This window comes from Leopardus geoffroyi, chromosome C1 (genome assembly GCF_018350155.1).
Source record: "Leopardus geoffroyi isolate Oge1 chromosome C1, O.geoffroyi_Oge1_pat1.0, whole genome shotgun sequence".
In the NCBI taxonomy this organism is placed as follows: domain Eukaryota; kingdom Metazoa; phylum Chordata; class Mammalia; order Carnivora; family Felidae; genus Leopardus; species Leopardus geoffroyi.
The window spans coordinates 65,993,421-66,013,587 of NC_059328.1; the positions used below are offsets into that span (position 1 = coordinate 65,993,421).

Sequence of the window (20,167 nt, forward strand, 5' to 3'; positions counted from 1 at the left end):
TACGAACCCAACTGAGTTGTGCCGGCACATAAAGTTGCTTCCTGGAGAGAAAAGCCTCTGTGTCACGACTCTGCAAGAATCCTGCTACAGGAGACAGTTGGCCAATACCTGGAGTGAGAGACCCTGAGCAGAAAATCCATTTGAACCTTGCTGGGTTTCCTGATCCACGGAAACTGTGCCATAATAAGTGTGAGTTGTTTTAAAGCCTCTAGGTGTATGATTATTTGTTACAAGTCCAGAAAAACTAACTCTTCTTGTTCTGACATTCAGTTTTGATCCTGCCATTACTCTGCTTGGAGTCTTCATATTGTCTTCGTGATAAAATCCAACTTAAATAAAGACTTTTACAATCCTAATCAGCCCCCTTGCCTCATTGCCTGCCAGTTCGATGCAGTTCAATCCATTCCAGCCACGAGAAATGTGTGGGGGGCCCCTGAGGACACTACACTTTCTCTTGCTTCACTTCTTTCTTGGACTTCGTAGGGGCCCCCGGTGGGCTGCCCCCAAATGTACCACAATGACATACTGATTATTTTGAATTGAAGCTACTTGCGAAATAGCTGGTGTAAGGACACTTACACCCTTAGACCTCTGACCCCCTGAAAGCAGAAAATAAACCTCTCCTATGAAAAAATATCCTCCCTGTACTAAGAAGTAAAAAGACATCCTTATCACCAGAGATAAGGACTTTAAAGTCAAGAAAGCAGAAGAAATAAACCTTGGTATGTGTATGTATGTTTACCAATCTCTATCTACCTGGCCCAAATTCCACTTAGAATTCCTTACTAATTAAAGTTCCCAAACATCTGTTTTCTTTAGCCCATCGAGTTCTCGCAAATTGATTGTCTTTTTGTCTAAATTGTATAAAAACTGCCTGTTTTGTCATTTCTTTGAGTCTCAATTTTATTATTGGGCCTCCATAATAATAATAAAACTTTGTTTTTTCCTTCTGTCAATCTGTCTCCCTTCAGTTTAATTCCCAAACCAGCTGGAAAAACCTTGGAGGAAAAGAAGGAAGTTTCTTCCTGACTATAACTTCATGTCTCAGTCTGAACTTTGCTTTGCTAGCTTTTACTAGTGCCCTAAGGCTGGGTGAGGCCACTGTCACTCCGGTCCCCAGGGGATCTTGTTTTTACTCCTCTTGCAGCATTTGCAACACTAATATACCTGTCTGTGTACCTGACCATCTCCCTGATTGCACAGCATACGATTTGAGGGCACTATTTTTATCTTACTCAGCATTATCCTTCTCCAGGGTCTAAGCCCTTGTTGAATGACTGAATGTGTAAATGGGAAAAGAAGCTGTGCATTGCCTTATAAATGAATTAGGGAAGAGCCAAATTTTCATCTGTGTGTTCCAGTGTAGAAAGATGGTTTTATTCAACGTTTATTTATTTTTGGGACAGAGAGAGACAGAGCATGAACGGGGGAGGGGCAGAGAGCGAGGGAGACACAGAATCGGAAACAGGCTCCAGGCTCTGAGCCATCAGCCCAGAGCCTGACGCGGGGCTCGAACTCCCGGACCGCGAGATCGTGACCTGGCTGAAGTCGGACGCTTAACCGACTGCGCCACCCAGGCGCCCCTAGAAAGATGGTTTTAAATACCAGCCAGTGCTGCCGCTCTGTTAGCTGAATTAACTTGCATACTTAAGTTTCATTTGCATACTTTGAGAAATAAAGATACTAAGAGTGTTTACCGTGTTTGGAGAAGACACTAGGAAATGCGAGCAGTTGCACAGTGCCAAGCACATAGTAAAATGTGCAGAAATGTTGGCTATTGGTTTTATTGCAGTTTTTATTAATTATCATTTCCTGAGTGCCTACATGTGGGCTACAGAGGGGACCAAAGATCTTTCTCATGGGTTTGGCAGAAATCTTAGTTTCTTTTTCCTTTTCTCTGTCTCTTCCTCTCTAACAAGGAAAAAGAAACATAATGACGTTCTCATGCTGGCCACTGACTGCTGCTGAGTTTCACTTTCCTTTCTTTCAAACACAGATGCCACAGATCTCGGCAGAACCTTCTGTCTCCAAACTGTGGCTGCTGGATCCAGCTAAGACTACATTTAAGCTTCATCCAACTCTTAAAACCAGGCAAGTGATTTTTTTGCCATCTGAGGCTTCCTAGCTGTGTGTAAAGAAAATTGCCTGTTTTCCTTTCTTTGAAAATGAATTTCAGAGTGAAATGGCTGCTAATGGCTGCTAATGATCATACTTTTCTCTTTCATTTGTTGTGTTTTTTAATGAAAATTTTAAATACAGGGAATGCTGGAGAGTAAGTTCTATCAGATTCTTAAGATGATTTATCTAATTAGAGTAGTTTTTTCCTCCTGAAAAAACAAAAGCATTAGTGTTGAAGTTACCTGTGAATCTCTCCTATACTCCTTTCTCTTCCCTTCCTTGCCAGAGGGAAATATTATCCAGATTGCGATATAATTATTGTTGTGCTTGTTTTTGTGCTTTTGCCACATATACCTCTGTATCTGAACATGATCTCTAGTATTGCTTTGTGTTAACAGTTTATATGAATGCTATCATACTAAGTGTATTGTTCTCAACTTGCTTAGTCTTTTGAGCTTTATTAAGGTTGATACAAATAGGCCTAGTTCAGTCACTTCAGTGCTCTTTAGTATTTCATTGTGTGAATATGCCAAAATTTGTATATCCAGGCTTCTAATTTATCCTAAACAAAGCTGCCATGAATATGCTTGCTCCTCTAAATGATATATGTCCATCAAAACAATGTGAATATTACTGAATCTCCATATTTGGGTCAACTTGGTATTGCTGGCCCCTTGTTGGATGTAAACTGCTATCTCATTATTGTTTAATTTACAGCTCTCTTTCTAGAACAGTTGAACATTTTTTTCATGTGTTTATAGTTGATTTGAGTTACCTCATCTGTGAATGTCTTCATATACTTTGACTACTTTTCCATTAGAGACAGTTTTTCCATTAGATGTGAGGTACACACACACACACACACACACACACACACACACACACACTGTGGAATATTACTCAGCCATAAAAAGAGATGAGATAAGCCATTTGCAACAGCATGGATAGATCTAGAGGGTATTATGGTACGTGAAATAAGTCAGAAAGAAAAGTGCCATCTGATTTCCCTTATGTGTGGAATCTAGAAAAACAAAACAAATTAATAAAGAGTATGGCTTTATTTCTGTATTTTGCTTTTTCTCTTGGTTTTCTATCATGTTGTTTCATTTCCTGCTTTGTGTTTCTGATGAATGTGAGTCACTAAATCTAAAAACATTGTGGGGATAGTTTGAAGCTAGAAAAATGTTCGCTTCATCCAGACAAGATTTGTTTTTGCTCCTGCCTTACAACTAGAGGCACAGGCAATCTTCATGTATGTGAACCCACTCAGAGACTGAAATTACCAGGAGACGGAATTAAGTCTGTACATTTTTAGGCCACCCTTTTTTCTTCCCTGTAGCACTTCAGAATCCTTGCCCGCAGCTCGGGAGGAAGATTGCCAACGCACCCTCTTTTTTGCACTATATTCCCCTAGCTCTGTGAGTCTAACAAAAGTTTTGCCTAACTTCTGAGCATCTCAGGCACCTCTTCTAAAGTTCACAGACGCTCCTCAGGGAAACGTGCTCCCAAATGCCAAGCTTCCCTCTCCGTCTTCACTTCTTTTCCAAATCTTAGCCAATGACATAGTTTCACTCCTTTGTTATCTCTTCAATGCTTTCAAATATATATGTTTACAGTTTAACCTGTGTTCTAGTTTTTGAAAGAATTGAAAGAATTGGCATGATGACTCATGGTCTATCCTGCCACTGTGGGACCTCCATGTCTATTAACTCCTCTCATATTTCAATTTCTTGCTCTGTGAACTGTTTTATGTATAAATTCCCCTTTCCTATCTTCTAATTCATGGGCTGGCAAACCATGACCTGTGTACCACCCACTTGTTTTTGTAAAAAAAAAACCTTATTGGAACATAATCATGTCCATTTGTTTACATATCATCTATGTTTTTGCATTACATTGGCAATGTTGAGTTAATTATGGCAGAGATTATATGTTCCACAAAGCCTAAAATACATCTGTCATTAAGTAAAAGTTAGCTGACCCGTGTTCTAATTTATTAATTTTAATTTTACTTTATTCTTTATTTAGTTGCCCATTTGTCTACTGACTTAAAAAATTTAATGATATTTTAATGATATTTTTTATTTCTAAATTATCTGTTTTTTTTTTTCATATCTACCTACTATTGTTCTATCTCTGGTTTTTTTGTGTGTGTGTGTTTTGTTTTGTTTTTGTTTTTTTTTTTTTTTTTGTTTTTTTACATTGTAATCCAACCAACATGTTTTAATTGGGTCGGAGAAAAAAATAACTCACTGGAACTAGAAGAAGCAGAAATCTGTACTTTAAGCCACTGTGGTATACTAACTAGTCTCTCAACCTATTATTGTTTTTCTATCAGATACAGAAAATCATGGCAGTGACAACGAGATTGACATGGAATGAGGAGAAAAGTCTGCAAAAGCTGCTTGGAAATGTTTCCTTGAGACTTCTTCATAAGTCTAGTGTCCATGGACATACAAATTTTAGTTTGCTTGATAGGTGCCAGCTTCAGGGATCTACTATAACAATTCTTTACTTTTATAATAATATTATTGGGGTCTTTATACCTGGGCATTATCCTGAACCAGGTAAAGTGTTTAGAGAGCCAATCCCCTCCTTCTGTTTTTCGTTTCAAAGGAATAAAGCTACAGAAATGGCAATTGCAGTTCTAGAGGCAGAAGTGAAAATTGCTTCTGGGCAACTGACATTTTGTTCCTTTGATCAAGAGATGTTCTGTATAGATTCAAGCAAAACCAAACTTTCTATACATCCTTCGTTAAGCTCTGAATTAGGAGTACATATCTCCTCTGACCTCACTTATTTGGAAAATGAAGTCTTTCGAGTTGAAGGTATGTTGAATGAGATAATCCTACATTCTGGTTCTAGTCTTTCTTTGTATTTGTTGGTCATCACTGAGCTACAAGAACAAGGATAAATGAGAGGAACAGTCAGGTTTCATGCCATCAAATTACTGTTTCATAAACTTCAAAATGTAACCTGGGAAGCATAAAGGTTATGATGTATTACCCAGAAGGTGTAGACAGCTTTGAACAGAGTCAGTTGAGGAGTGGAAGTGGAGAGATGGAGATGGAAAGTGAGTGATAGCGGGGGTTTGTTTTGATATATGACCCCTTTTGGGTCAGCTCTAGGACCTCTGGGTATACTTATGTGAGAGTTTGCAGAGTGAGTTAATTATCCTCCCTAGAAGGGGGGTAATTTTCCTTTCTCTCTTCACTAGGTTACCAACACTAACTCCTAACTGGACAGCTCGGCCCTGGTTTATATAAGCAGACTCGCTGCCCCACTGAAAAGGTTGACTTGGCATATTTAGCAAGACAAGTTGAAAACCTTATTATGCTATGTTTATTTCCTACAGGAATTAAGGATGATACAACCTATATGCGCAAGGTAACAAGAGCCTCAAAGTAAGTTAGGTTTTTGGACTATTACTCACTTTATTTAGAACACTTCTATAAATGACATTGGAAATTAAATAATAAAATAAAAAAAATATAACTTGGGTGATAAAAATGAATTATAATATTATTTAAATAATATGTTTGAGGCAACTTACAGCAACAGCAAAAATAGAATGACTACCAACTGTGAACCTTTAAAAATCTACCTGACAGCAATTTGACTTTCTTTTTCACTTGAGCTGGCTAGATCCAAAGTTTTCCAGACAGAAATTTCTAGATGACTATTTCAGATAATTCCTTTGAAGCCTTTCCTTGGGAATAAAGTTTTGGGGGAATTTCAGTAAGTTTTAAAAGCAAACCTCCGGGGCACCTAGGTGGCTCAGTCGGTTAAGCGTCCGACTTCGGCTCAGGTCATGATCTCGCAGTTCATGAGTTCAAGCCCCGCGTCGGGCTCTGTGCTGACAGCTCAGAGCCTGGAGCCTGTTTCAGATTCTGTGTCTCCCTCTCTCTGACCCTCCCCCATTCATGCTCTGTCTCTCTCTGTCTCAAAAATAAATAAACATTAAAAAAATAAAAAATAAATAAAAGCAAACCTCCTTTCCCCAATTTATAAATATCTGTATTGTATATATTTTACTTCTCCTTAATATAATATTATTACTGAAATAACACACATCTTCAGTGTTGCTGATATTTCTCTGACTTGTGTTGTCAAGGCTAATATGATATTTCTCTGACTTGTGTTGTCAAGGCTAATAGTTTAACAGTGATTTGGTTGCTGGTTAATGTTTAGCTTTATTAAGATATAGATAAATGCATTTTCTTCAAGCACAAAATGTGTAACCATAGACCATTTCACATCAGATGAGAGATGGGCATTAATACCCAAATAATACATAAGTAATTACAACATATTTGTAAAAGGAAGGAAAGAAGGTCCAGGAGAATTGTGCTGTTGTTCCTCTGGGGGTGTGGCTGTTTTAAGTTCTGCATGTTATTTCACAGGCAGAGGAATCGGCTTCTAGCAGAGCTCAGAGCCTTCAAGCCCAAAGTAGACTTGATTTCAGAAATTTGTATTCTCTTGCTGGGTCCAGTTGGATCTGGAAAGTCTAGTTTTATCAATTCAGTGAAGTCTGTTTTCCAAGGCCGTCTGACTCGGCAAGCCATAGTGGGGTCTGATGACACCAGCATTACTGAACAGGTAAGTTCCTCAAGGATTTCCTGAGGGTTTTGTTTTATTGATTACAATTATTAGATTTGTTCATTTCTTTGCCATTCTCTAGGAATGTTAACCTTCTCACCTACAAGCAATTAAATGCTAAATCAAATGTAAAACAGGAGTAAAAGTTGAATCTGAATTGCCTCCATTGAGTTGTGTTTTACTGAGAGGCTTTTCATTTTTATGCACACAAGAAGCACTTATATTTAGAATGCTTAAACTTGTAGAATACAACCCTAACATTTAAAAAAACTTTGTGTAAGTGTTTGTCTGTTATATTAGAAATGTGTTTTTACTTATGTCCCGTATGGTTTTACCTGGATTGAAATTCTTTTCTCTTTTTTTTGTAATAAAATAATGAAACACTTTTCCATTTTACAAAACCATTTTATCAGAAATGATCATGAAAAGCAAGGCAACAACTCACTTTGGTGAGTCAACCTTCAAAGGGTAAATCTATCAGTGCTCCTGTGAACACAATCCTATTTGTAAACAAATAGGAGTACTGATACCAGTTTTAAAACTGTTATTCCAAAGACCTACAAATTATTGTGGAAAAACTTTCTCCCATTCTGTGCTTCTCAATGTTATACAATCAAACAAAAAAATTAAGGGGAATGAATAGGACATTTCCTAATCAAACTGTATTTTTCCGTGATTGCTACAACCTAATATTGTTATCTTCTGATTGGAAATGTGCTGTGCACCGTCAGTACAAAATTTTGCATCGGACAGACGTGGCTCATTTTAGTTTTGTGTCACATTTAATAACTGAAAGCATTTTCTATGATTTTCAAGAAACACATTTTATTTCTTGAGGTTGGCTAGATTCTATCTACTTGGCTGGCTTTATCTTGATGTATTAGTCTAGCCTCAAAAGCCAAAGCAAGATACGGCAACAGCAGTTCAATACATTAAGCATTGATGGAAATGTTTCTGTTAAATACTGTGTTGGCGGTAAAGACCTAAATACAAAAAATTGGTCTTATTACTCAGGGATTTCAATGTAGATAATAAACAAATAAGTACTATTCACTGTGATAGGTGCTGTAGTAGAGGTACTCACCAGGACAGGATTCATCTCCTTCCTTTTCACATTACTTTAAGAGAAGATGTAGATCCTGAAGTCCAAATGAAATGCAAATACTACTATATAAACTGAAGGAATACAGGACAGAATATTTATCAAGGAAACAGAATGTATTTTTTAAATGATTTATTTCTTATTTTGAGAGAGAGAGAGAAGAGAGGAAAGGAGAGAGAGAGAGAGAGAGAGAGAGAGAGAAAGATCTCAAGCAGGCTCTGTGCTGGCAGTGCAGAGCCTGAGGCAGAGCTCAGTCTCACCAACCTTGAGATCATGACCCGAGCCCAAATTAAGAATCAGATGCTTAACTGACTGAGACACACGGGCGTCCCAAGGAAGCAGGAGTTTATTGCTCAGGGACCCTTCTCTTTGAAGAACTCAATTTGTGAAGGAAACAGATTAATGAAAACTATGAATGTGCCTACTGATACTAAAATTACACAATGCACTTTAAGTACGTGACTCTACTGCTTTGTGTAATTCCTTTCCGGTGGAGGCACCAGTAAAGTCCCGTTTACTTAGATCAAAATATCCAGTGGTATTGCTCCTAGGCATTGGACTTATGGACCAATGGGAGCTTTTGACTTCATTACAGATTACTATAGGTCATAGAGGGGTTCTCTGCTTCCTGGTTGGGAATGGGAGAATTGTGATTCAAGTTGTTTGGTATCTCGGAGTTAGCATTTTTCTTTGTGATTCTGCCTAAATCTTCCATAGTTGTGCCTATTTGGAAGTATATTTGACCAATAAAATTTTTCAGAGTTCCGAGAAATACTCTTGGTATCAGATTGAGTGTGTTTATTAAGGAAAGACGATTTGTTAAAGCAGAGCTTCCCAAGGTGAGGTTTGTAGACCCCTGAGTGTCCCTGAGAGAATTTTATGGGGTCTGTGAGTTTAACATTATTTTCATAATAATACTAAGATGGTTTTGCTTTTTGGAGGGTATGGACGTTTGAACTTATCATACAAATGTAGTTTTATTTGTTGCCTGGCGCCTTTGCACAAATCAAGTAATGGCACCAAACACTGTTAGTAATCATTGTATTCCTTTCTACCACTCAGCTTGCAGGAAAAACAAACAAAATGCTTTCACTTAAGAATGTAACTGATGAATAAGTAACATGGATTTTATTTAAACTCAGCTTTTGAGAACACATTATTTTAATATTTTGTGTGATGAAATGGGAAGTACCTATAAAGGGTTTCTAAGGCATGCCAAAATGTGGTGGTTGCTGAGCAAAGACACTGGTGCAATTGAGTTGTGAGCTGAACTTTTCTCAGGTAACATCATTTGTAATTGAGAAGACAATTGGCAGGCTTGCTTATTCATACGTAGCTATTCAGTAGAAATTCATGGAAAATGCACTAACTGAGCATATCACTTCAAGAAAAACAACCAAGCAACGATGTTTGTTGCCAATGGTAACATTTGAGTTTTAAAGAAAATTAGAACTTTGAGCAGCTTGTATCCACCATTTTGAGCTTCATAACTTCCTAAGACTTAAAGACTTATCTGGTAAGATTAGCGGTGCTAGTAAAAAGTATGGTGTTTTAATATTGTCCAGGGAAATGTGCCAATATTTGGAAGATCTAGGTAAGCCAGTGAACCAATATTTTCAAATAAACAAATGCATTGGGTTACTAAGCCATGCATGGATACAAAGTGTATTCAAAGTGTAGGATAGATCAATGAATTTAATGTAACTGAGTATGAAAATATCACAGATTCCACATTACAGCTGACCTTTGAGAAATGATCACTTGTTGAGCTTTGATGCATTATTAATGAGGAATATCCACAATTTTCTGAAAGCTGTTAAATTAAATACTCTCTCCTTTTCTTACTACATATATACACGTGAGACTAGGTTTTCTTCATATACTTCAACCAAAATGATCTATCACAAAAGACTGAATTCAGAGGCAGGTATGAGAATCCTGCTATCTTCTATTAATCCAGATACTAAAGAGCATTGTAAAAAGTAAATTGATCCTGCTGTTTTTAATATTTTTTTGGAAAGTATTTTTTTTGTAAAAATGTTATTTGGGTTAACATGCAATAAATTCATAATTGTATTTTAAAATGATTTAAGAAATACTTAAAATTATTTCAGTTTCAGTTTCTAGTATGTTAAATGTCAGTAGATATGATCTACATAAATAAAGATCTCTTTGAGATTCTCAGTAATTTTTAAGAGTATCAGGTGATCCTGAGACTAAAATGTTTGAGGACCACAGTGTTAGATATTAACCACCCTGTGTTCTTCCTATTGTCATGTCTTGAATGCTTGTTGAAGAACGAATTTTTACATTTGATATACTTTGTTTTATAGTATAGGATTTATTCCGTTAAAGATGGGAAAGATGGCAAATATTTGCCATTTATGTTGTGTGACTCCATGGGGCTACATGAGGAAGAGGGAGTAGGATTGTGTGTGGATGATATACCCCACATCTTAAAAGGCTGTGTGCCAGACAGGTATGAGGTAAGAATTCTCCAATCTTGAAAACCTTTCAAATCATTTCCATTAATGCTCTTTGTTAAATTTTTACCCTATAAGGCAATTTCAACTGTTATAAGGTATTTTCAACATCAACCAACACTACTCTACTTTTAAATGAATAAATATTCATATAAGTAAAGTAGAGGAACTTATTTTCTATGGCATTAAAAAATACAGGCTGGGGTGCCTGATTGGTTCAGTTGGTAGAACTTAAGACTCTTGAACTCAGGGTCATGATTTTGAGCCCCACACTGGGCACAAAGATTACTTAAAAAAATAAGGTAATCTCAAAAAGAAAGAAAGAAAGAAATACAGTCAAAAGCAGTATTTTACTCATAAAAATTTCAGAAAACGTTCAGGAAAAGATTGTTCCTATATCACTCTTTACAATAATGTAAAATAAGTAGAAAAGTAATAGTTTAACCTCATGCACTTTTTTGATCACTTAGACAAAATATTGGAACATTTAACCACTTTTTGTTTAAGTGTGATATTGTTATACTATAAGTACTTACGTTTCACCACTTAAATGCTACCTAAATACCTACATCCAAAGGTTGGCTTTGCCACTAATTAGATGTGTACTCATAATGAAGTTACATATATGTCTCTGCAAGTCTTACTTTTTTATGTGTGAAATGTAGGTAATAATAAAGCCCATTTGGTAGAGTGCCTGCAAAGATAAATGAGAGAATGTACTTTAAATGCTCAAAAAGTCAACCATTATTATCACCTTTCTTTTAGGCATTGGGTGTGATACAATCAGCCTCAATTTCTAAACGTGACTTCTGTTGCCGCTCAGTTGTGCTTGATTGGAAACCTTAACTATGGACTCATATATTAAAAAAAAAAATTATTAAAAACCTATTTTGTTACAGATGCTATGCTATTTGAAACACATAGTTAACTAGGAACGTAATTCTCATCCTCACAATTTACGGAGACATAAGTTATAAGGAGGTAGAACAGAGCAGAGAGATTGGAGAACTTGTGAGCCTACTAACACCTTCGTTTTTCACAACAGAGACGCAATCTACTCAGTTCAGCATTGAAACATACAGTTAAAAAATAATGAACCTGTGCTCGCTTCGGCAGCACATATACTAAAATTGGAACGATACAGAGAAGATTAGCATGGCCCCTGCGCAAGGATGACACGCAAATCCGTGAAACATTCCATATTTTTTTGTTGTATGGAAACCAATTTGACAATAAATTTCACATATTGAAAAAATATTACTAGAAAAGCACAGAGGGAAATAAAGTTATTTGATATTATTCGAAAAAAAAAATAATGAACCTAGCCCCGTACTGTACTTTTAAATCTATTTTCTTAATCCTAGAAAGATTATCATTCTTGGTATGAAGATGTTAACTTGGAATTTGGGATTTTTCTTCTGTTTCTCTTTAGTTTCTTTTTCTTCTGTAAAATTAAAGAAATTATGTTATTTTATTTTTTTTTAATTTATTTTTTTTTAGTAATCTTTACATCCAACATGGGGCTCGAACTCATGACCCTGAGATCAAGTTGTGTGCTCTTTTTTTTTTTTTTTTAAATGTTTATTTAGTTTTGAGAGAGAGAGACAGAGCTCGAGCTGGGGAGGGGCAGAGAGAGAGAGACGAAGACACAAAATCTGAAGCAGACTCCAGCTCTGAGATGTCAGCACAGAGCCTGATGTGGGGCTCGAACTCATGAGCTGTGAGATCCTGACCTGAGCTGAAGTCAGATGCTGAACTGACTAAGCCACACAGGCACCCCTAATTTCATGCTCTTCTGACTGAGCTGAACAAGCACTCCTATAGCATTTTATTTTATTTTATTTTATTTTATTTTATTTTATTTTGAATGTTTATTTTATTTCTGAGAGAGTGTGTGAGCAGGGGAGTGGCAGAGACAGGGAGACAGAGGATCTGAAGCAGGTTTGGTGTTGACAGCAGAGAGCCTGATGTAGGGGTCGAACTCACAAACTTGGCAAGATCATGACCTGAGCTGAAGTCTGAGGCTTAATGGACTGAGCCACCCAGGTGCCCCCTATGGCATTTTATTTTAAATGGCATTTCCCATCCCCCCTCCGTTTTTCTCCTCTATTCATTAGTCCATTTAAGTATGAAAAATGTTTAAAGTCTTAAATGATGTGTAACCAATGTCAATGGTCATTTTTTTTTTTTTCCTGGAGACTGGGATTTGAAATTAGCTTTTTAAAAAATAAATTTATTTATTTATTTTGAGAGAGAGCGTGTGTGCGTGAGCACTCGTGCACACAGGAGTAGGGAAGGAGCAGAGGGAGAAGGAGAGAGAGAGAATCCCAAGCAGGCTCCATCCTGTCAGTGTGGAGCCCAACTGTGGGGCTCCACCTAAAAGACCGTGAGATTATGACCTGAGCTGAAATCAAGAGTGGAACACTCACCTAGCTGAGTGACCCAGGAGCCTCTGAAGTTAACTTTTTAAACAAACATTGTGGGGCGCCTGGGTGGCGCAGTCGGTTAAGCGTCCGACTTCAGCCAGGTCACGATCTCGCGGTCCGTGAGTTCGAGCCCCGCGTCGGGCTCTGGGCTGATGGCTCAGAGCCTGGAGCCTGTTTCCGATTCTGTGTCTTCCTCTCTCTCTGCCCCTCCCCCGTTCATGCTCTGTCTCTCTCTGTCCCAAAAATAAATAAACGTTGAATAAACAAACATTGTTTGCATTTTTCTGAAATAGTTCCATTATGGATAATGTAAAGTATGCATACTTATAATTTTTGCCAAAACAATGAAGTGGTTTTTCTATACGAAAGATATAATAACATTACACTCATAGTGGAGAGGAAGTATGGAAGGGGGATTACTAATTAACCTGGGGAAAAAGTGGCTAGGGGGAGGAAAGTTTTGGGTTGGAGGTTAGTGGTAGTCGCATTTCAAGCATGGATGTGTTTTAATGAAGTCAGCAAAGACTCTCTAAATGTTACCTTATGTTTCTATAACAGTTTAGCCCCCATAAATCAATTACGCCAGACCATCCTATGTTCATCGCCTCTCCGTCACTGAAGGACAAGATTCACTGTGTGGCCTATGTCTTAGATATCAACTCTATCAGTTCTATCACCTCTAAGGAGGTGGCAAAGTTCAAAGAAGTTCAAAAAGAGGTCTTAAACTGTGGTGAGTCTCATTGTCCTTAGTAAAAGAAACTTGTATTTTGAGGGGCACTTGGGTGGCTCAGTTGGGTAAGTGTTCGACTTCCGCTCAGGTCATGATCTTGCAGTTTGTATGTTTGAGCCCCAAGTCAGGCTCTGTGCTGACAGCTCAGAGCCTGGAGCTTGCTTTAAATTCTGTCTCCCTCTGCCCCTTCCCCACTCGTGCTCTGTCTCTCTCTGTCTCTCAAAAATAAATTAAAACATTAAAAAAATTAAAACACCTTTTATTTTGAAATAATTATAGATTCACAGGAAATTGCAACGAGCATACAGAGAGGTCCTATGGACCCTTTACCGAATTTCCTGAGTCCTAGATTGGTTACTGGCAACAGCAGACAGAGATCATTTACATATTTTTTTGTCACGTGTGATTTTCCAGTGGCTTGATAGGCAAGTCACCTCCTCATATTACTTGACCTGACCAGGAAGATCAAAACCAGAAAATTGCCACTGTTGTGTGTGTGTGTGTGTGTGTGTGTGTGTGTGTGTAGCCCTGTGTTGTTTTATCACATTTGTAGATTTAAAAGTAGTTAAGTGAGTCACCCTCATTTATGGTCTGGGTGCTTTTCAGTCTGTTGCTTTCTCACTGGATGTCAGGGCGACTGGGTTTGCGTGGGGCCCTTTAAGATTGGGATCTGTGTTGTTTATAATTCTGTGATTCCCCTGGTCTTAATCCCCATTGTTTTTCAAGACCAGACATTTTGTCTTTCTGGTGTCAGCCCCTAGCATTGGGGTGCCTGATGTGGGGCACAGTCCCTTCATTCCCTTGAGAAAGAGTTTGTATTTTTTTGGATCCCACCTGATTGTGAGGTCACTGCATCTGGAGTGGGATCCTGGGCAGTGTCTCTGCCTCTCATACCCTTCTGGATGCACTACTTTTGTGTTTTTTTGTTGTGGACATGCTAGTCATCTAGTTCTTAGGTCCTTTTCAGAGGACAGTGATTCCATACATAGCTGTAAATTTGTTGTGTCCATAGGCAGAAATGAGGTCAGGGTCTTCCTATGTTGCCATCTTTAACTCATCCTCCATGGGAATTTTATAATTACTTTGTCTATTTCTACAAAAAATCTTGCTTGTAATTACATTACATTAACCACATGTATAATTATATTAACCACATGTATAAATTTTGGGGAGAATTGACATCTTTACTCTGCTGAGTCTTCCAATCCATGAACATAATATGTCTCTCCATTTATTGAGATCTTTGATTTCTTTCACAAGTTCTCCACAGTTTTTAACATTCAAGTCCTGCATGTGGTTTATTAAATTTATACCTATGTATTTAATTTTTTAAAAATGATATCATATTTGAATTTTGGCTTCCAGATGCTTATTCCTGGTACATCAATTTACAATAGAATTTTGTATGTCAATCTTGTTTCTTGTGACCTTGCTGAACTCACCTATTAGTTCTACAAAAGTTTTTTTTTTTGTTCCTTGGGATTTTCATACCATCTTAAATAGGGATAATTTTGTTTTTAATCTGTATGCCTTTTATTTCCATTTCTTGTCATATTTTTCTGGCTAGAAGTTCCAGTACTGTGTTGAATAACAGTGGTGAGAGCACATACCCTTGTGGTGTTTTGATCTTATGGGGAAAGTATTCAGTGTTTCACCATTATGATGTTAGCCATATATATATATATATATATATATATATCTTTTTTTTTTTTTTTTACAGTTGTGCTTTGTCAATTTGAGGAGGTTCTTTATTCCCAGTTTTCTGAGTTTTTTTTCCTTCTTGTCCTGAATGGATGTTGAATTTTATCAAATAATTTTTCTCCATAGATTGATATAATCATGAAAAATTTTTCCTCTTTATCTTCTTAATATGATGGGTTACATTGATTTTTGAATCTTGAGCCAGTCTTTTCTCCTTAGAATAAATCCCATGTATTATGAAACATATTTTTTTCATATATTGCCAAATCCTATTTGATAATATTTTATTAAAAATTAATGAAGGATATTGATTCGTATTTTTTTTTCCTGATGCTTTGTCAGGTTTTGGTGTCAGGGTAACACTGGCTTCATAAAATGAGTTGGGAAGTGTTCCTCTTCCATTTTCTTGAAAGGATTGTGAAGAATTGGTGTTAATTTCTCTTTAAATGTTTGGTAGAGTTTTCCATTGAAATCATCTGAGTCTGGAGATTTCTTTTTCAGGGGTTTTTAAAAAACCAAAAATTTAATTTTAAAATAGTTATCAAGCTATTAATCTATGTCATATTAGGTGAGTTGGGATACTTTGTAGACTTTAGTTCATTTCATTCCATCTAAGTTGTCAAATTTATGTGGATAGAATTGTTCATAGCATTTCCTTATTATTCATTTTACATCTGTAGGGTCTGTAGGGATATCTCTGTGACCTTCCTGATATTGGTGATTTGTGTCTTTTCTTTTGTTTTTCTTTGTCACTATTTCTAAAGGTTTGTCAATTTTATTGTTCTTTTCAAGGAACCATGTTTTTTTTTCATTTATGTTTTAAATTGTTTTTCTGTTTTTAGTTTGTTCTTTGATTTCTGCTCCTTAGGGTTTCTTTCATCTTCTTGATTTGGATATAATTAGCTTTCTTTTTTCTGGTTTTTAGAGGGGAGGGACCCCTTCCCTTCCCTTCCCTTCCCTTCCCTTCCCTTCCCTTCCCTTCCCTTCCCTTCCCTTCCTTCCCTTCCCTCTTTTTCCCTTTTGTTCCTTTTTTTCCCTTTCTTTTCACCAGTTTCAACTAGCATTCCTTAGTTGTGCACTTCTCCAGCAGCCAATATAGGCTATTTGAAGTAAAAAGAAAGCCTAGAGAACTCACCACCATATTTTTTGTTGGATCCTGTGGTCCTTAGCCAATTTCTGTTATTTTGTTATTCTCTCCACATTTCAATGTTTGTGTTTGATTTATAAATAATGTCTAGTGTTTCTAATTGTATTTAGAAGGAAGAATAGGGAAATGTATATTGGCTCCATTTGGTCCAGAAGTGGGAGTCCTTTCACTGAATTTCAGGAAAAAAAAAGACCCAAATAAACACAACCAGAAATGAGATATTACAACTGATACCACAGTAACACAAATTATTATAAGAGACTGCGATGAACAATTATACACAAACAAAATTAGGAGAAATGGATAAATTCCTAGAAGCATACAACCTTCTGTTGTATCCTTCATGAATCATGTATCCTTCATGAATCATGAAGAAATAGCAAATCTTGACAGACCAAATATGAGGAAGGATATTGAATCAGTAATCAAAAAACTCCCAACAGACAAAAGTCTAGAAACAGATGGCATCACTGGTGGATTCTACTGAACATTCAAATAAGAATTAATAGCAATCCTTCTCAAACTATTCCAAAAAGTAGAAGAGGGGGGAACTCTTTCAAACTCATTTTAGAAGATCAGCATTACCCTGATATCAAAACCAGGCAAGAACACCACAAGAAAAGAATATTACAGGCTAATATTCCTAATAAGCAGAAACATAAAAATCTTCAACAAAATATTAGCAAACTGAATTCAATGATAGATTAAAAGAATCCTATACAATAAACAAGTGGGATTAATTCCAGAGATGTAAGGATGATTCAACATTCACATATCAATCAATGTGATACACTACATTAACAAAATGATGGATAAAATCATATCGATAGATGCAGAAAAATCATTTGACAAGCTCAACATCCACTTATGATAAAAACTCTCAACAAAGTGGGTAGAGAGGGAATATCTATATCATATATATGACTCATATATATGATTCATGTAAGGGGAAAATACTAAAAGTTCTTGTAAAGAACCTCAGGGACATTCTTGAATGGCATTTGGAAATCTTAGTTTTATAATATTTTTTCCTGGGGAAGCAGGTGTTAGTAAAAAGCCTTTTGATTCGGTTAGCTGCTGATTGGGAGAGGGCAAGAAGTCCTTAGTAGAACTGTGAAATCAGTGTGCTTTGTTTTTACAAATACTCTCACACAATCTTCACTTTCTGGGGTCTTTTTTGCTCTTCAATATCCAGCAACCACCCTGCCCCCCACCCCACCTTACCACTTTAAAACACACTATTTGGAATGGTAGATGATTGCAACATAGTGTGAATTCAGTTGCATTTAGAAATTATATCTCACGTTGGAAGAAAAGATCATTTCTCTTATTAGAAGAACTTCAGGTTCCATATTGACATTTACTGGGGACATTTCATTCTCTAAATCTTCACCCCACAGAGAGTTGCTTTCACACATACTGAATTGCCTTGTTGACACATTACTGTTTATGATACAAAATCACTGATTTATCTCTTTGATATAGGTACAGCACTTGTGGTCTTGCTTACTAAAATTGATAAGTGCAGTGAAATTCTTCAAGACAACTTTTTAAACATGAATAATTCTATGACGTCCCAAAGCCAGGTAAAGATATTTCTAACCAGGAATTATTGTAATAGTGTCATATTGTGTGTGTGTGTGTGGGGGGGGGATGTATGGGTGTGTGTGTGTGTGTGTGTGTGTGTGTGTGTGTTCACACTACAAATGTGAACAGGCAAATGAAGAAGTGGATCAATTGCCTGATTATTTCAAGTTTATGTCCTACTTTAAAATAATAATTATCTGCATTATAATTATATTCAGAAGATAATTTATCAAGCTATTGCTTTTTCAGTTTCTTTCTTGAATTATATTTGAATTTAGTCCTTTTTCAGATATGAGTTATGCTTATTAATTTTTCCACAGATAATAAAAGTCAGCAAAATGCTAGATATTCCTATTTATAATATCTTTATGGTTGAAAATTATGCATCAGAGTTGGAGCTGGACCCTTTAAAGGACACTCTGATCCTGTTTGTCCTGAGGAAGATGTTACGGATAGTGGATGACATTTTAGAGGATTTGCCTCTTGAAACAGGTAATCTGGCCCCTTTTCCACTCTTGTCATAAAGCATTGGTATTTTTTGAAAATCCCTGAGTTCTACCTTATTGGACGGCTGGTGCCCACTTGCTTGCTCTAGACCTGACAACCATGAAATTGTCACAGCTCTACATGTGACGTCAATTGCTTTGATTCTGATACTTGGCCCAAACCTGGATTGGCATGACCTGGTTAGAGTCAGTCTCTGCTGACAGCCTCTTTATGACTTCTGCTTTCACTCATGTTTCACCTTCGGTCCCTGACAGCATCTAACTGACAGTTTCTTCTAGGACCTCAAGCTGAAAGGACAATCCTGAGCACTGGTGGGCCAAGATATGCCCCACTGCAGACCACCCTCTGGATTCCTGCACTATTTATGATTTTAATTTCTGTGACACCTTTTAAACCTCCCCAGCAAAATTAACTGTCTCCTTATGTATTTGTCTATAGCTCTGTATTTAAAGCTCTATGTGAGTACTAATACATTGAATAATAGTTTAAACATGATTACATGGATGTCTAGTTCCCTAGATTGTGAGTTCTTCAAGAAGCAGGGTTTGGATTTTACGCACATTTGTATGACAGAGTTTAGCACAGTGCCTGACAAGGAGTAAGCATGTTTGCCATTATGCATCCCTCCCAACTTCCCCAGAGTGATAACATGTACTTAAATTTTTCCTCCTTACAGGGAGGAAGGCTGGAAGAAAATGAAATGCCAGAGACAAGAAATGGACATAAAGGAGGGAGAATGTTTCATTTATCTCTGGATGAAGATATGAATTTAAGGGAATTAAAAAAAGCAAATATTTCTTAAGGACTTACGTGCTATTTCAGTGAAAAACAAACAAACAAACAAACAAAAACAAAGCTTCTTCCTTTAATGAACTCATGCCTGATTTTCATTAATTGAATTCCAAACCATCCTAGCCATGTCTCCCAAGTAGAGTGATCAAATGAGGCTACTTACTAGTGGAAGGCAATAAGAAGGTTGTCTTTAAAAAAATTTTTTTTATGTTTATTTATTTTTGAGAGACAGAAAGAGAAAGAGCATGAGTGGGGGAGGGGTAGAGAGTGAGGGAGACAGAATCCCAAACAGGCTCCATGCTCTGAGCTGTCAGCACAGAGCCTGACTCAGGGCTCAAACCCACCAACCATGAGATCATGACCTGAGCTAAAGTCCAGCACTAATGGACTGAGCCACCCAGGCACCTCAAGAAGGTTGTCTTATACAGGTATTCCCAAATGATTCTAAATTCCTCTGGGTAGCTGTGAAGTTAGGACTAGCAATAAATAAAAAAAGAATTTCTGAAGACAGGTTTTAGGTTTTTTCTTCCATAAAACCCTAACTCTCTTCTCCAAATTTCTTAGTATTTTTCAGATGAATATGCTTTGATTCAATAGTTACCTATATTAAAGTAGTCAAATATACTTTTAGTCAGAATTACTGTCTTCTTTGGGAAGTCCTGGGTATTCTCATGGCAAGAATTCCTTAGGGATAGTTGTGGAAAAACAACTATTTCCTGAAGCAAAGCTACAGGTGAAGTGGTGCTCAAATGAATGTTTGGTAGCATGATTCAGAGCAAGAGATGGCTGGTATCTTTAAAAGAGACAGAGGAGTAGGATGGTGACAGATATTGAGGAGTATAGCCAGAAGTCGATGTTGGGAACAAAGAGTTCCAGCCGGGATGGTTACGACATGGACGTAGGGAGCAACGGGTCCAAAGAGTAGTATGTGTTCGTTTCCATGTAGTCCACGATACAAACAAGCCACAGCTGTAA

The 20,167-nt window shown here is 37.0% G+C and overlaps 1 protein-coding gene and 1 non-coding gene across 2 annotated transcripts; both read left to right on the forward strand.

Moving 5' to 3' along the window:
- The first annotated feature begins 1,930 nt into the window (after positions 1-1,930).
- Positions 1,931-19,197, forward strand: IFI44L (interferon induced protein 44 like). Its single transcript, XM_045477973.1, has 9 exons — positions 1,931-2,091; positions 4,457-4,946; positions 5,474-5,522; positions 6,522-6,717; positions 10,153-10,305; positions 13,287-13,458; positions 17,792-17,892; positions 18,214-18,385; positions 19,077-19,197. Exons 2-9 carry the CDS (start codon positions 4,469-4,471, stop codon positions 19,097-19,099), a joined length of 1,344 nt encoding a protein of 447 aa, XP_045333929.1. The 5' UTR covers positions 1,931-2,091; positions 4,457-4,468; the 3' UTR covers positions 19,100-19,197.
- LOC123600099 lies at positions 11,403-11,509 on the forward strand. Its single transcript, XR_006713476.1, has one exon. It is a non-coding gene; the product is annotated as a U6 spliceosomal RNA (small nuclear RNA).
- Positions 19,198-20,167: the final 970 nt, after the last annotated feature.

Bases quoted from the DNA above. Each gene is read 5' to 3' on its own strand.
- IFI44L (XM_045477973.1), top strand. From the start codon at position 4,469: ATGGCAGTGACAACGAGATTGACATGGAATGAGGAGAAAAGTCTGCAA. The intron at 4,947-5,473 runs GTATGTTGAATG...TATTTCCTACAG, and splicing joins TGAAGTCTTTCGAGTTGAAG to GAATTAAGGATGATACAACC. The intron at 17,893-18,213 runs GTAAAGATATTT...ATTTTTCCACAG, and splicing joins CTATGACGTCCCAAAGCCAG to ATAATAAAAGTCAGCAAAAT.